Source organism: Echinops telfairi, unplaced genomic scaffold (assembly GCF_000313985.2).
Source record: "Echinops telfairi isolate 266 unplaced genomic scaffold, ASM31398v2 ScPeMD7_70;HRSCAF=299, whole genome shotgun sequence".
Taxonomy (NCBI): Eukaryota; Metazoa; Chordata; class Mammalia; order Afrosoricida; family Tenrecidae; genus Echinops; species Echinops telfairi.
In genome coordinates this window covers 35,254,232-35,268,586 of record NW_022103968.1, presented here as the reverse complement: position 1 = coordinate 35,268,586, position 14,355 = coordinate 35,254,232, and the positions used below count along the sequence as shown (strand labels likewise).

Genomic DNA, 14,355 nt, shown 5'->3' with positions numbered 1-14,355 from the left:
TGGCTTCTCCTCAGGGATGTCTTGCAGGAAGTGAGCCTTGCCAGCCGAAGCAGGGAACTGGCTAAGGCAGCTGCACCCTGGTCTGACCATCAGAAAGCAAGAGACCCAAGAACTCAAAAGGCGAGGCTCACCGAGCCATTTATCTCTCCGCTCTTCAATGAACTCCACATGTGTTTATCGGCCAGGTTGGCACAATAAACCTTAACTCTCTCAGTCACCATTGCTGCTTGGTGAGTCTATTGATCATACTGGGTCTGAGCACTGGCTTTGGGGCCAGCTAGCCCATGGTTTAAATACTGGCTCTACTGCTGGTACTGCTTACTGCTACAGGAACCCTGGTGACATAGTGGTTAAGTGCTCAGTTGCTTGTGAAAGGGCCATGGTTTGAACCACCAGCTACTCGGTGGGAGCAAAAGATCACAGCCTAGGAATCCCTCTGGGAGGCTCAGTGCTGGCCTGTCGAGTTGCTGGCTATGACTCGGCATCAACTCCGTGGCAACGACTTGGGTTTGGGGTTTGGGCTATCCCATTTGGGGACAATGTCTTAATTTTCTCAGATGACATCTATAAAGATGACAAGGGGACCTCCATCATAAAGCTGTGGTGAACATTTAATGAGATAGTGAATGAAAAACACATAGTGTACAGTAAGTGCTCAGATGTTTGTTAGGGTATTTTTATTATCACCATCATTTAAGCACCGGTGACAGACCCGACTGGCTTCTCTCCTGGACCCAGTTAGTCTCCGGTGGGAATTGTCGACAAGTAGTGTACATCTGTCTACTCTCCACATCCTTCTGCTTCCACCATCTCTCCAGATGATTTCTGTGCTTAAACATAGACCTCTTCCGGGAAAAGGAGGGTAACTCCTATACCCATCTGCGTCAACAGTTTCCTGGGGTAAGAGTTGATTTTGCTTCAAGTTTTCGTGTGCTTATCTGCCTGGTCTGCCTTTCTCTATTTACTCAGATCTGTGTTACTGGCTCTAACTAGCAAATCTCTAGACTACTTACTTTGAATAGTACATTTCTTCAGAATGGGTAAAGGATGAAATCAAGTAGATGCAGTGACTAATTCCATTTTGAGTGTTGCAGCTATTAAAATGTGAGCGTCAAAACTAAAAACAAACAAACAACCCTCCCCCCAGCTTTTGAGGGTCCTTCCCAAAGTCCATATTCTGCCATTTGAGGGATTTTTGGACTCTGGCCCTTGCCTGACCCTTCAGAACTTTTTTCCGCCCAGCACTTTTTCAATTGCAATTTATCCCTGTGGTGTAGAACTTTTCTGCACCTTGACTTCATTATTTCTGCGAACTTCTGCTTAGAGTGACCTTGATAAGGATTGTGGGTGACAGGTGATTGGGATTTAGTTTGTATTCCTTTCTGGACCAGTAAATGGTTATCAAGGGTCAGGAGACCGTAGTTTAGGACATAATCTTTCTCATTTGCAGTACTAATTCTTTGAAATTACCTTTATTTTTTAAATTGGGACTAAAGATTCTATTTTAATAGGAGAAGGCAAGGTATGTAAGTAGTTCACCTGCTTCAGGCTTTGGGTTCTGCCAATGGAGGATGGGTCCAGTGACACTCTCGTCTTGTTTCCCCATCCTATTCCATCAGCAGCAAAAGGGGAGTCCCGCAAAATGCTCCAGTAGATGCATTCAGGGCCCTGGGTTACTCTAACACAGGTCGGTTTGTTTACGGCTCTGGTTTCTTCCTTTTTCCCATTACTATCAAGTCGGTTCCCATTCACACCGGCAGAGTGGAACTGCCCCTATGGGTTTCCGAGGCTGCAAATCTTTACAGGCCTTGAGAACCCCACCTTTCTCCTGTGGAACGTCTGGTGGGTTCAAACTCCGGACCTTATAGCTTAATAATTGAGGACAAGAATGAAGAAAATCTTTTAAAACTGATTATGGTGATGCTTGTTACTGTTCTTGGTGTAATTGAACTATTGAATTGCGTGATATGAGAATTATGTGCCAATAAAACTCTTGGGATAAAAGCATTTGGTCTATGTAGGTAAATATATATTTAGTATAAATGTGGGCCACATAAATAATAATACAAAGTATACTACGATTACATGTCAGAATGCACATAAATGACTAGAAGTTGACATGTCCTTCTGATAAAGAGGTTACTTGTCATGAAAATGGCTGGGATAGGCCTTTTGGAGGGAAATGGAACTTGAACTAAGCCTCAAAGAAACAGCAGCTGGAGGAGGACAGTTGGGGGTGGGCGTGGGGACAGCGACACTACCAAGTTCAGCAATTGGCTTGAACTCACAGAATTCAACATAGCTGTTAATACTCATGGTTACTGTTTATTGCAGCCAAGGGATACAGATGAAAAGGATGCAGAAAAGTACATCGCACAGGTTCCAAGAGCCTTCCAGGCACGAGTTTCCAGTAGTCTTCTCCCAGTGGAATGGTAGAGGCAGTAGTTAGTTCTTCCGTAAGAGTGTGTGGCACTGGAGATCCCCTTGCAGAGGGGTCTCGGGGAGGAGATGAGCCAGTCAGGGTGCGATGTAACAATGATGAGAAATACAACTTTCCTCTAGTTCCTAAAGGTTTCCTCCCTGCTCCCACTACCATGACTCGAATTCTATCTTGCAAGACTGGCTAGACCAGAGGAGGTACACTGGTACAGATAGGAACTGAAAATACAGGGAATCCAGGATGGATGAGCCCTATAGGACCAGTGGTGTGAGTGGCGAAACAGGGAGGGTAAAGGGAGAATGGGTAGGAAAGAGGGAACCGATTACATGGAACTGTGTGTGACCTCCTCCCTGGGGGACAGACAACCGAAAAGTGGATGAAGGGAGACGTCGGACAGGGCAAGATATGACAAAATACCCATTTATAAACTATCAAGGGCTCAGGCGGGAGGGGGGAGGGGAAAATGAGGACCTAATGTTGGGGGTTTAAATGGAGAGAAAATGTTTTGAGAAACGATGTACAAATGCGCTTTACACAATTGATGTGTGTATGGATTGGGATAACAGTTGTATGAGCCCCTAATAAAATGTAAAAAAATAATAATAATAAATAAAATTAAAAAAAAGAGTGTGTGGTAGCGTGCAGGAAGCATTGCACATGGGGGGGGGGTGGTTGTTTCTGGGCCTTGCTGGCCAGAACTTTAGCAAATTAAGGACGTTTTCACCATGAATTCTAGTCAAGGAGATACTGTCGACCATGATCTGCTCCTAAGGTTTAATTAAGATACCATCTGTTGCAAAGATTGGGTTTAATAAAGAATACATGGGGGTGAACTGGGAGGTTAATTTTATTGTCCTTTTATTATGTACTTCCAGGTCTGTGTATGATGACCAGCCAAATGCACACATGAGGTTTATGGAGAAGTTGGAGGCCTGTATTCGTAATCATGACAAGGAAATTGAGAAGATGTGCAATTTTCATCATCAAGGTTTTGTCGATGCCATCACGGAGCTACTTAAAGTCAGGACTGATGCAGAGAAACTGAAGGTAGGCCGCATGGCAGGACGCCTTACCTGACTGAAGCATCGGTTTGTACTGCATTTGTACAAACGTGTGCACCTTATTCAGGGCACTGCTTGCAAGGACGGAGTCTGGGTGTGTCTTTGGGCGTGCCTGTGAGGCTCTCTTAGCACAGTTGTTATCCTAATGTAACTACAGTCTCTTTTTCTCCTAAAGCAGCTGCTGAACAGGAGCTCTTTCTGTGTAGGAAAATGAGCTTAATAAAAAAATGCTTACAGTCAAAGGCTCTTTTTGCAGATTTAGATTTTTTTTTTAATGGCAATCTAATATGGATAAAATGCTATACTCAAAATATTTAAACACATTATAAAAGACTGTGTTCCCAAAACGACCGAAAGTATTGGAACTTTGTTTTCAGATGAATAGCAATGTACAATCTTGTTTTAAAAAATTGGCTTGCATTTCCTGCCTGACAGCAAATGCAATTATTTGTTAAATGAGAGCTGGATTTGTACCGTTACAATGGAAAATATTTAATTATAAGAATTGCCCTGTTTATCATTCTTTACATCTGGTGAGCTTAGCCAGCAGAATGGCCTGGTCCCCAAAGGTTGTGTAGAAAACCATAACATAAAGGATATTCAGATAACAAGGGACCAAATACAGCATCAATGAGGTCACTGAGCATCTTTGTTCCAAAATTAATGAGATTTTTAATAAAGCAGAATGAGCTTCCTTACTATGATGACCTAATGAGTCACTTAGTATGTGGGAAAATGTGAGGTTGAGCTCTGCCTGCACCTGCAGCATGAGCATGTGGCTGTGGCTCGGCGTTTCTGTGTTTGATGTTAATCAGCCACCCAGTGTTTGCATTCAGCAAAGTATGAATGTTTAATTACCAGAAAATGCAATCACCATTTCCTACAGACAATGAATGGCACATAGACCTCATTGAAACGTATCAAAAAGGGACCAGTGGTCAATTGGGTCAGTGATTTGAATTGTTTGACAGACTTAGAGAAGCAAGGAAAGTTCAAAAATCCTGAGTAAATTTGAGAAGTTTGCCACAGAATCTGTTAAAAAGAACTGTCATAAGTAATTGAAGTTAACAAAAGCCCCTTTCAATCAAAAGTTCAAGTTCAAGCTGTAGAGTTAATTTGGATTTGCATTCCTTTGTTCCAAGTTTCTCATGAAGCATGGTCTGATTACAAGGGTGAGCGGTTACATCAGGGCAGTTTTATGCATATTTGTCTAACTAAGGTGAAATTATTTTTAAGGTGCAAGTTACTGATACCAACCGAAGGTTTCAAGATGCTGGGAAAGAGGTGAGAAAATGATAAAGTTTGTGTGTGCGTGTGTACTTAACAGAATGCAACTGAACCGTTCGTTTCAAACTGTGAACATTTCTTTTCCAAGGTGGTAGTGCAAACAGAAGATATTATTCGCTGTAGAATTCAGCAGAGGAATATTACAACAGTAGTAGAAAAATTGCAATTATGCCTTCCAGGTGAGTTAAACTTTAATCTGCTTGACTTGGTGGAATTTAAGGATAGCATATTGTCATCCGTTATTATGGAAATTTCATATTCTTGGGTATCCTTATCTTCCTTCTTCAATCCTTCTGCCCCCCCACCCTGGAATTTTCATAGTTCTGCGTGTCAAGCCCCTGTTAGATCATCTGTTCTGTCAGTCTTCTAGAACAGCTTCTACCTTTTGATTCACCTCTGCCCGGTGACCCGTCTGTCTCTGCTCTGGTTCCATCTTATCTCCCCTCCCCCACTCCTCCTGCTTTTCCCCCCTCTTGGAATACTTAGCCACGAGGATGAGTGTCTTTTATTACGTGTCTTGCCATTGTCTAATGCCGTTGCTTTCTGTTTGTCGCTGAAGCATTATTTTGCTTTCCTTGTAATTTCATTTTGTCGGTAAGGTAAGGAAACATCACAGAGTGTCTGTCTGTCTGTCTTCCGCTCCTCTTCTTGCCTTTCCTCCTGTATCTGGAAAGACCGACTAGAATTTTGAGGTTCTGGTCTCTCTGTTAGGGCTCAGATGTTACTGGGACATCAAATAGATCCTGAAGAAACTAACCAGGAATTTCTTTACCTGGATTTAATATTCTTTAAGTTGGATACATCCTGTTCAAATAAGAGGAACCAGGTAGATGTCATTTTTTTATTAATTATAGTAAGCTCAGTCCACCTCAGTGCCCCACATATTCCCTTATTTTATTGTTTTAAGTAGGAGGTTAAAACTCCATATCTGGGAGAATGGAATGAGATGCTTTGTATAATATTTGTGTGAATTTAGTTGACCATACAAATTATGTCAAAATGATCAGCAGTGTAATTTTACTAGCCGCTTAAAAAAATACTACATTATTGTTTTTGACTTGTAAGAATAGCTTTTCATTATCTGAGCTTGTACCCAGTTTAATATCTGACCAACCACGGCTATTTGTACATTCTAAAACCAAACTCACTGCCATCAAGTTGATGCCAACTCATAGCCGCTCTATAGGGCAGAGTAGAACTGCCTCTGTGGGTTTCCGAGACTAATTCTTGATGGGAGTTATTGGAGGGAGCAGCAGGTGGTTTCGAACTGCCGACCTAGCAGTTAGCAGTTCAATGCATAACCACTAAGGCCCCAGGTCTGCTATTTGCCTTGAGTAAGTAAGTAAAATGTCTGCTTATTCTATTAGGTTTCAGTGTTGAGATACCTACCCACATCCATAGAATGACGCTTAATCAGAAACATGGTAGTAGTCACAAAGATAGCCTCTAAGTTGGAAAGCTTCCCGCCTGGTGTGGTAATAAGCCTGAACAATTACGTAGGGATGGAATGAAAATGCTGAATTCCGTACGTTCCCTGGTGGGCCATTTAAAACAGAGGAATGAAAGGAAGTAGAGGTTGCTTTTTGTTAGCGCTGCTTGTTTCCAGCCTGAGCAGACGCTCTGAGGTCATGTGAACATTGTGTGCCAAATAGCCATGGCCAGAACTACGTCCTTTTTGCTCGCTCCTTGTACCCAAGTGACCATTCTGAACCAGACTCTTGTTTCAGGCTTTGTGGTGGGGTGGAAAATGTAAGGTTGAAATGGCTCTAAAGAATCCTACAACCTACCTAGTGTGAATAAAAGATAAGTTAACCAGCCTACAATTGCCGAATTCTGCGCTGGCTTAGGAAGACTGTGAGGGGGATGTAAGAATATTCTTATAGAATAGAGATAAGAACATACATAGATATAGGAACACTTCTTATAGAAATGGTGTGTTTTACTAGTGCATTCATTTTACATGACTGTTTTTGAGGAGGCATTTTTACATGAAAATAATTATGACAGGTGTGAAGTTTACATGCACTGTGGAGGTAAAGCCAGGAGACTTTAAAAATATTTTCTGCATCTAAAACAAAGAACCCCAAGCCCATTGCATCAAGTTGACTCCAACTCTTAGTGACCCTGTATAGGATTTCCAAGGCTGTAAGTCTTTATGAGAGCAACTAGGCTCAACTTCCTACTGAGAAGCAGCTGGTAGGTTTGAACCCCTGATCTTGTAGTTAGATGGTCTATTGCTTACCCAACAGTGCCACTGGGGCTCCTTTTGCTCCAAGTTTTATGTTCACCCTAAAGCTTTGGCTGCAAGTGTGAGAAAAGTTGCATTGTGATAACCAAATCCAAACTCACTGCCATCAAGTCAATTCCCACTCATAGGGAGCCCTAATGAGGTAGCCTTCTGCTACCAGCCATGAGGTCAACAGTTTGAAACCACCGGCTGCTCCGAGAAAGAAAGATGAGGCATTGTACTTCTGCAAAGAGTTACAGTCTTGGAAACCCATAGGGACAGTTCTACCCTGTCCTGTAGGATCACTATGATACATTGCAATATAGGGGTTACATTAGAGATAATAATATGGCCCTGTGAAGTTTCTTTCGTTTCCAGACATGTAGACACCTGTTGTAACTGTTAAAGACCTGGGGAGTCGCAGCGATGACTGTACAAAAGCCAGGGAACATGTTTTCTCTGGTGTACGACAACATGAGCTGCTTAATCTGCCGATAAAATAATGTAGTCTTCACTTTATGATGGGAAAGTCTAAGGATCAGTGAATCTACAAGATTACATTAAATCCTTTTTGGTGTCAGTTTGTTATGTTGTTGTAACTTATACTTTTTAAATAATTACATTTCTGGATCTTTGATTAAAAGGTTAATAAAATGAATAAAGATGCTTTATCATATTTAGTTCATTGTAGTGCTTTTCATTATAATTCACACTCTGCTGTAAGCTTAAATGTTTTTTAAATGGTAGTAAAATATATATCTAGCAATACATTTGCCGTTTGGGCCATTTAAAAAATACATGATTCATGACATTACATTCGTCATGTTGTGCAACCAACAACACTATTAATTTTCATTACCTCAAACCAACTCAGAACTCTGTAGCAGAATCGCATCATCCCAACCCCCACAGCCTTCTTGTTGTTAAGTGCTGTTAAGTTGGTTCTAACTCATAGTGACACGTGTACAACAGAGCAAAACACCGCCTGGTCCTGAGCCATCCTTACAGTTGTGGGCATGTTGGAGCCCATTGTCGCAGCCAACTGTATCGCTCTATCTTGTCCAGGTGACCTTCTGGTTTACTAAGCATGATGTCTCCTGGTAAAACCACACTGGAGATGATGAGAACAGGCCCTGTGAGATCAGAACACAGGAGCTGGTTGCAGATTTTGACATTTTAAAAATATGTTTTGTCTTTCTGCATTTGCCTATTTTACATATTTCATGTAAATGGGATCCTGTAATAATACCCTTTTGCATCTGACTTCACTCAACGTAATGTTTGGAAGACTTCTTGCCTACCTCTGGTAACCACTAATAAATGTTGGTGTGTTTCCATTGGCCTTTTTCATGTAAGTGGGATTGCACAATATCTGTGCTTTTTGGCTGACCTGACATATTTCACTCATCATGTTTTCAAGGTTCACCCCAGTTGTAGTATGTATCCGAACTTCATTTCTCTTAATGGCAGAACAGTATTCCATTATATGGATATATCACATTTTCTCCATTCATCATTTGAAAGATGTGGGCCATTTGTCTTGGGCTGTTGTGAATACTGCTGCAATAAACATCAGTGTACACCTATTTTGTTGTAAACTTTTGAGATTTTCCTTTCCTATAAAATTTTGTGACTAGTGTTATTTTACTTGGTATATTTCATCAAACTCAATCTGCCTATCATTCAGCTGCTTCTGTCAACTAACTAAAGCCTGAACTCCCATTTCGACTGCAGGGACGAGGTGCTAGTAAGCTCTAGATATGTGACACTGTGCTACTGCATCAGTTATGACAGCTTCCATCCAGTGGATTCTGATTGATATGGATCGGCCATATACAAAAGTGCCCCAGGTTTCTGCTATACTGTTCAGTGTAGGTAGAAATTGGAAATTACAACCTAATTTCATTTACTTGAAATGCAATATTTATAATGTTAGTAAATTCTAATTAGTTCATAATATACACTTCTGTTTGATTTTCATGTCTCAAAATATTTTATTTCTGTTAGAAAGCTAAAATATGTCATATATTTTTTAATGCAGTGTTGGAAATGTACAGTAAGCTCAAAGAACAAATGAGTGCAAAAAGGTAAGTTGGTTTCTTTTATAATTGTTTTTAATAAAAAATCTTTTTTTTTTTTAATTGCTGAAAAGCAAAAACATACCAAAAAACTCACACCTTAATTGTCCAGGTGGCATACTTGCTTTTTAACACTTGAAAAAGTACTTTTTCCCAATGCAATGTGTCATTTGGTTTCTTGACTGGAAATTATCAAACAATATTACTGAAATCACATTTAAGTGGATAACATTTGGCTGGAGATAATTCTAAGCCAGTTGCAGCAGCAGCTAAATCGGTTGCTGCCAGAAATTCACGGTAGGTTCGGAAGAAGACATGTAATGGGGGCAGTCGTTGCTGCTGTGAGACGGATTCGGGCTGAAAGCAGAGACGGGCACTTCTTGTCTTCTCTCACTGGTTGGTTTCACCTTAAGTGCAAAGGAACAGAGCCGTTCTTGGAAGCAGCAACAGGTGCGTTTAAGGTGAAGTCCAGTTTCACTTACTGGGCTTTCTGACTCAGATCCTTCTGATGTGGCTTATGTAATATGTATGCTCTATACCTTGAGAAGACTAAAATCTAAAGTCCAGGTAGCCTATTGTATGGGGCCTAGGTCACCAAGGGCTGAAAAGAAATTCAGTTAAAAACGCATGATTGGTCCTAAGGAATACTCTAATATTGCAACTCAAGGTTTGAAAATTTTCTTCACTTCTTACAACTTGAGGAATGCTGAGTGGATTCTTCCCGTTAGGTCTTTGTACATTTCATTATAGGGCTTTGTCGTTTTTCAGCTGCCCTTCGAAGTCTCTTGTTCTGCTCTTTACTTCATCATTTCTTTCATTCACTTTAGCCACTTTACATTGGATAGTAAGATGTCGAGTCTCTTCTGACATTCATTTTGGCTTTTCTCTCTTTCCTGTCTTTTAAATGACTTCTTGCTTTCTACGAGTTTGATAGCCTTGATGTCATCCCAACTTATCTGGTGCTCTGTTATTAGAGTTCAGTGGGTCCAATATATTCTTCTTTTTTGAGATGGTCTCTGAATTCAGGAGGGGTGCCTTCAAAGTTGTATTTTGCATCTCATGGACTTGTTTTAATTTCCTTCAGCTGCAGCTTAAACTTGTTGATGAAGAATTGATGGCCTTTGACCTTGTTCTGATTGATGATATTGCCATTTTCCAATGGATCTTTCCAAAGATACAATTGATTTGTATCCATCCGGTGAGATCCAGTGTCTTATAGATAGTGTTTATGTTGTTGGAAAAAGGTGATTTGCAATAAGTGTCATAGGTCATGAAAAATTCTAACATGCGATCTCTGGCATTGTTTCTATCAAGCCCATATATTCCAGCTACTGATCCTTATTCTATATATTTCACCGTCTCATTCAGAAATCAGTAATTATCAATGTTTTTGATTGCATGTGATCAATTTCTGACCCACAGAGATTGGTAAGAATTTTTAATTTCTTCATCTTTACATCCGTGGTTGGTGTGTCAATGTGAATAATTGTTGTTGTGAGTGTATGGATATTATCTGATCATAGACAGTCTTGTACTTTAGGATAAATCTTGAAATGGTATTTTTGAGGATGAATTACAATGCTGTTTAGATTTAATTTGTCATTCTTGGCCTAGTAGACCATGGGATTATTCAATTAAAAATAGCCAAGCTCAGCCTAGGATATTGATCTTTATGCATTTAATTTCATTTTTGATACCTGCTAGTTTTCCTAGATTCCACACTCCGATTATTAATGAATATTTGTAGCTTTTTTTTTCTCATTTGGAGTCACGTCCCATCAGTAAATGAAAGCTTTACTGTATCTACATCAGCAAAGTCGTCTCCACTTTGAAGAGGCAGCTTTTCTTCAGTCGTATTTTGAGGGCTTTCTAACCTGAAGAGCTCATTGTCCAGTGTTACATTACATGATACTTGGGGAGAACAAGTGGCAAAATTTACTCTATGTCTGAGCATACTGGCTAAGAACCAATAGGTATCTTTAAATAGAATTTGAACTTAGTAGACAGTAATCTTTTAAACTTATTTATGTATTACCTTTTTAATTCTTTATAAATAATGTTCCCCATGAGTCTATCTGACTTCAGTGGAAATTCACAGAATACTATTTCATTAACTTTCAGAACTCCTTTTACTGTAAAAAACTAAATTGGTTTCTGTCAAATCTTTTCCAACTCAGGGCGATGTTGTTTATAGTGCCAACGAGTTGGTCCCTCCTCCTAGCAGCCCTCTGAACCACAGAGTGACATGCTGCCCAGGCTGGTGCCACCCCCACAGTTGTTCTTATCTCGGAGCCCATTGTTCCAGCCACTGTGTGGACCTGTCCATAGGGTTTTCAATGAAAGTGGTAACGGAAATCATCAGCCTTTCCTTTAAGGCAGCTGTAGGTGGATTTGAACCTCCTGTGTGTTGGTTAGTAGCTGGGCATGAAACCATTTGTACTACCCAGGGTTCCTTATAAATCCTCCAGCTACTTTCAAACAGATGTGTAGTGTTGTAGTGTTGGGTATTATTTGAAGGATGCTGACAATTTTGGAAATGCTCATTTTTGTTTTAAGCAATTATGGTATCCTTGCTATTAAGTGATTATGTTAATTATGGTCACCTGGGGGTGTACTGGGTAAGCATTAGACTGCTAACTGCAAGGTCAGCAGTTCAAACTCAGCAGACACTCAATAGGAGAAAGATGAGGCCAGCTGTTCTTGTAAAGAGTTATAGTCTTGTCTTGGAAATCCAAAGGAACCATTCTTCTTTGGCCTCTGCAGTCATTATGGGTTGGGGTAGTGGTTTTTTTTGTGTGTTTTGTTTTTTGGTTGGTCAGATTATATGCTTACTCTGTATTTCAATTTTAGAATGTCAATAATATTACATTATAGAATATTAATATTAATAATAGTAACTGCCAGGTACCTCATAAAAGCCTAAAGAACAAGTATGTACCTGAAAGCCTTTGCAGTTTCTCTATTGCACAGATGGTACTTTACTACTTACTGTGTACTTAGCTTGTCACATTCAGGGCTGTCGAGTTGACTTCAACTCATCATGACCCTGTAGGACAAGAGTAGAACTGCCCCCTAAAGAGTTTCCAAGACTAACTGTTTATGGGATTAGAAAGCCTCCTCTTTGTCCTGCGGGACAGCTGGTAGATTCAAAATGCTGACCTTGAGGTTAGCAGCTAAACTCGTAAGCCACTATACGCCACCAGGGCTCCAGAGCTTGCCACCCAGTGCCATATAAACAGTAGGCATTCCGTGAATATTTATTGAACTGAAAAAATGCTCTTCCAGTGCTTTTGTGCCCAGTTTTTGTGACACGTTTAGTGATTCTAATTCCCTTAAATAGTATTTTTTTTAAGTCCCTTGAAGCAAATTTTGCTAGAATTAAGTGTGTGCTATGTATTTTTGTTGTTGGTGGTCGAGGTGGTGATACATGTATGGGGGAAGTATTATGAAACCATACATCCCATAACTAAATATTATAACTCATATTTAAGGTTTGTGATTATGAGAATGCTTTTGATATTATAAGCTTAGATGACTTGAAATAAGTAAAACAGGAAATTAAATATGTTCATGTAATCCATGAATTTTCATCCTGCAATTTATGGTTTATAATTTTTGTTTATTAAATATAAGTAACTGCTAATTTTATTCATTTTTAACTATATGTCTTTTTGATGGGAGTGTTGAATTAATGAATTGTGTGAGCTTGTACAATTAATGTAATAAGAACTTTTAATGTCTTCTTAAACTTCAACAGGTATTACTCTGCTCTAAAAACAATGGAACAATTAGAGAATGTGTACTTCCCTCGAGTTAGTCAATACCGGTTTTGTCAGCTAATGATAGAAAATCTTCCTAAACTCCGTGAAAATATTAAAGAAATCTCCATGTCTGATCTCAAAGACTTTTTGGAAAGTATTCGAAAACATTCTGACAAAATAGGTGAAACTGCTATGAAACAGGTGAGATTTCAAAGGCGAATTTTAATTTAAATACTATTTAGTATTCTAGAAAGTAGATTGTGTACCAAATTTATTCTCTTTTATTTGCATAAAATGCTTACTTTTACCCATTATCTTTCTTCGTCTGTTATTAGAGTGGATTTTATTAATGTTTTCTTCAGTTGTAGTTATTCCTTTGTTAAGTAAAGTAAATATTTGAATTCATCAATTACTGCACAAACTCTCAGTAATTTTTCTCATTTTGAGGTGTTACTTTTTTAAAAAAAAAAACACTTTTATTGGGGGCTCTCACATCTCTTATCACAATCCATACATTCCTCCAATATGCCAAGCACATTTGCACATATGCCGCCATCATCATTTTCAAAGCATTCTCTTCCCACTTGAGTCCCTGATATCAGCTCCCCATTTCTTCCTTGGGGGTTACTTTCACCTTTGCCAGCTGTCCGATCTGCTATAAAATTAGCTGAGAGATGGCAGCCTTTTTTTTTTTTTAATGGCAGCCTTTTAAGGAAATAGGAGCCATCCTATGCTAAAGCCCTAAATTGCTCTCTTTAAAAAAATATATATATAAACTTCAGATTTTAAAATTCTAAAATTTAGTAATGACAAAACAGATGGGATAAAAGATGGGGCAGTTTATATGCACCTACCCTTTGAGGCGGCAATTTCGCTCTGACACGTTTGCCAATGGGAGGCGAAAACATGGCTGTACAATGTCCCTTGCAGCTTTGTTCACAAGAACCAAAACTGGGGGGTGGGGAATGCTACCAAAAAGAGACTGTACACACAAACTGCACTACTTGGACAGTAGCTGATTAGATAATCACCAAAAGGCATGAAGTGCCGAATATAGGCAACATTTTTGAATCTTCCAGCTACTGTTCTGTCCACCAGAAGATGGACACACAGAGAACATGCATGGTGGTTCCATTTATATGTAGTTCTAAAGGGGCTAAAACTAAGTGAGGGTGGAGAAAAGAATAGTGGTTGCCTCTGGGTGGGGAAATTGAGGAGGGACTTAAGGGAGTGTTTTAGAAAGGTGGAAATGGTGTAAATTTAGATGGGGGTGTAGTTCATTGTATATTTGTAACTGACATTGTCTCCCTTCCCACCCACCCCTAAAGCTGTTTCAAATTGGGCCTGAGTACCTGTGAATGTAACCTTATTTGGAAATGGCATCTTTGTAGATATGATCATTTTAAGGTGAGGTCATCCTAGAGTAGGGTAGTCCCCTAAGTCCAGTAACTGATATCCTCATTAGGGGAAAGTGCATAAGACAGCTGTTCTCAACCTGTGG

At 39.7% G+C, this 14,355-nt stretch overlaps 1 protein-coding gene across 4 annotated transcripts in view; it reads left to right on the top strand.

Moving 5' to 3' along the window:
* EXOC6 (exocyst complex component 6) overlaps nt 1-14,355 on the top strand; it is a 195,597-nt gene that overhangs the window by 50,250 nt on the left and 130,992 nt on the right. For all 4 annotated transcript variants that reach the window (XM_004701070.2, XM_045291179.1, XM_045291180.1 and 1 more), the window contains exons 2-6: nt 3,316-3,487; nt 4,738-4,785; nt 4,877-4,967; nt 9,057-9,102; nt 12,851-13,055. In XM_004701070.2, coding sequence (XP_004701127.2) covers nt 3,316-3,487; nt 4,738-4,785; nt 4,877-4,967; nt 9,057-9,102; nt 12,851-13,055 — 562 coding nt within the window. The remainder of the gene's footprint in view (nt 1-3,315; nt 3,488-4,737; nt 4,786-4,876; nt 4,968-9,056; nt 9,103-12,850; nt 13,056-14,355) is intronic.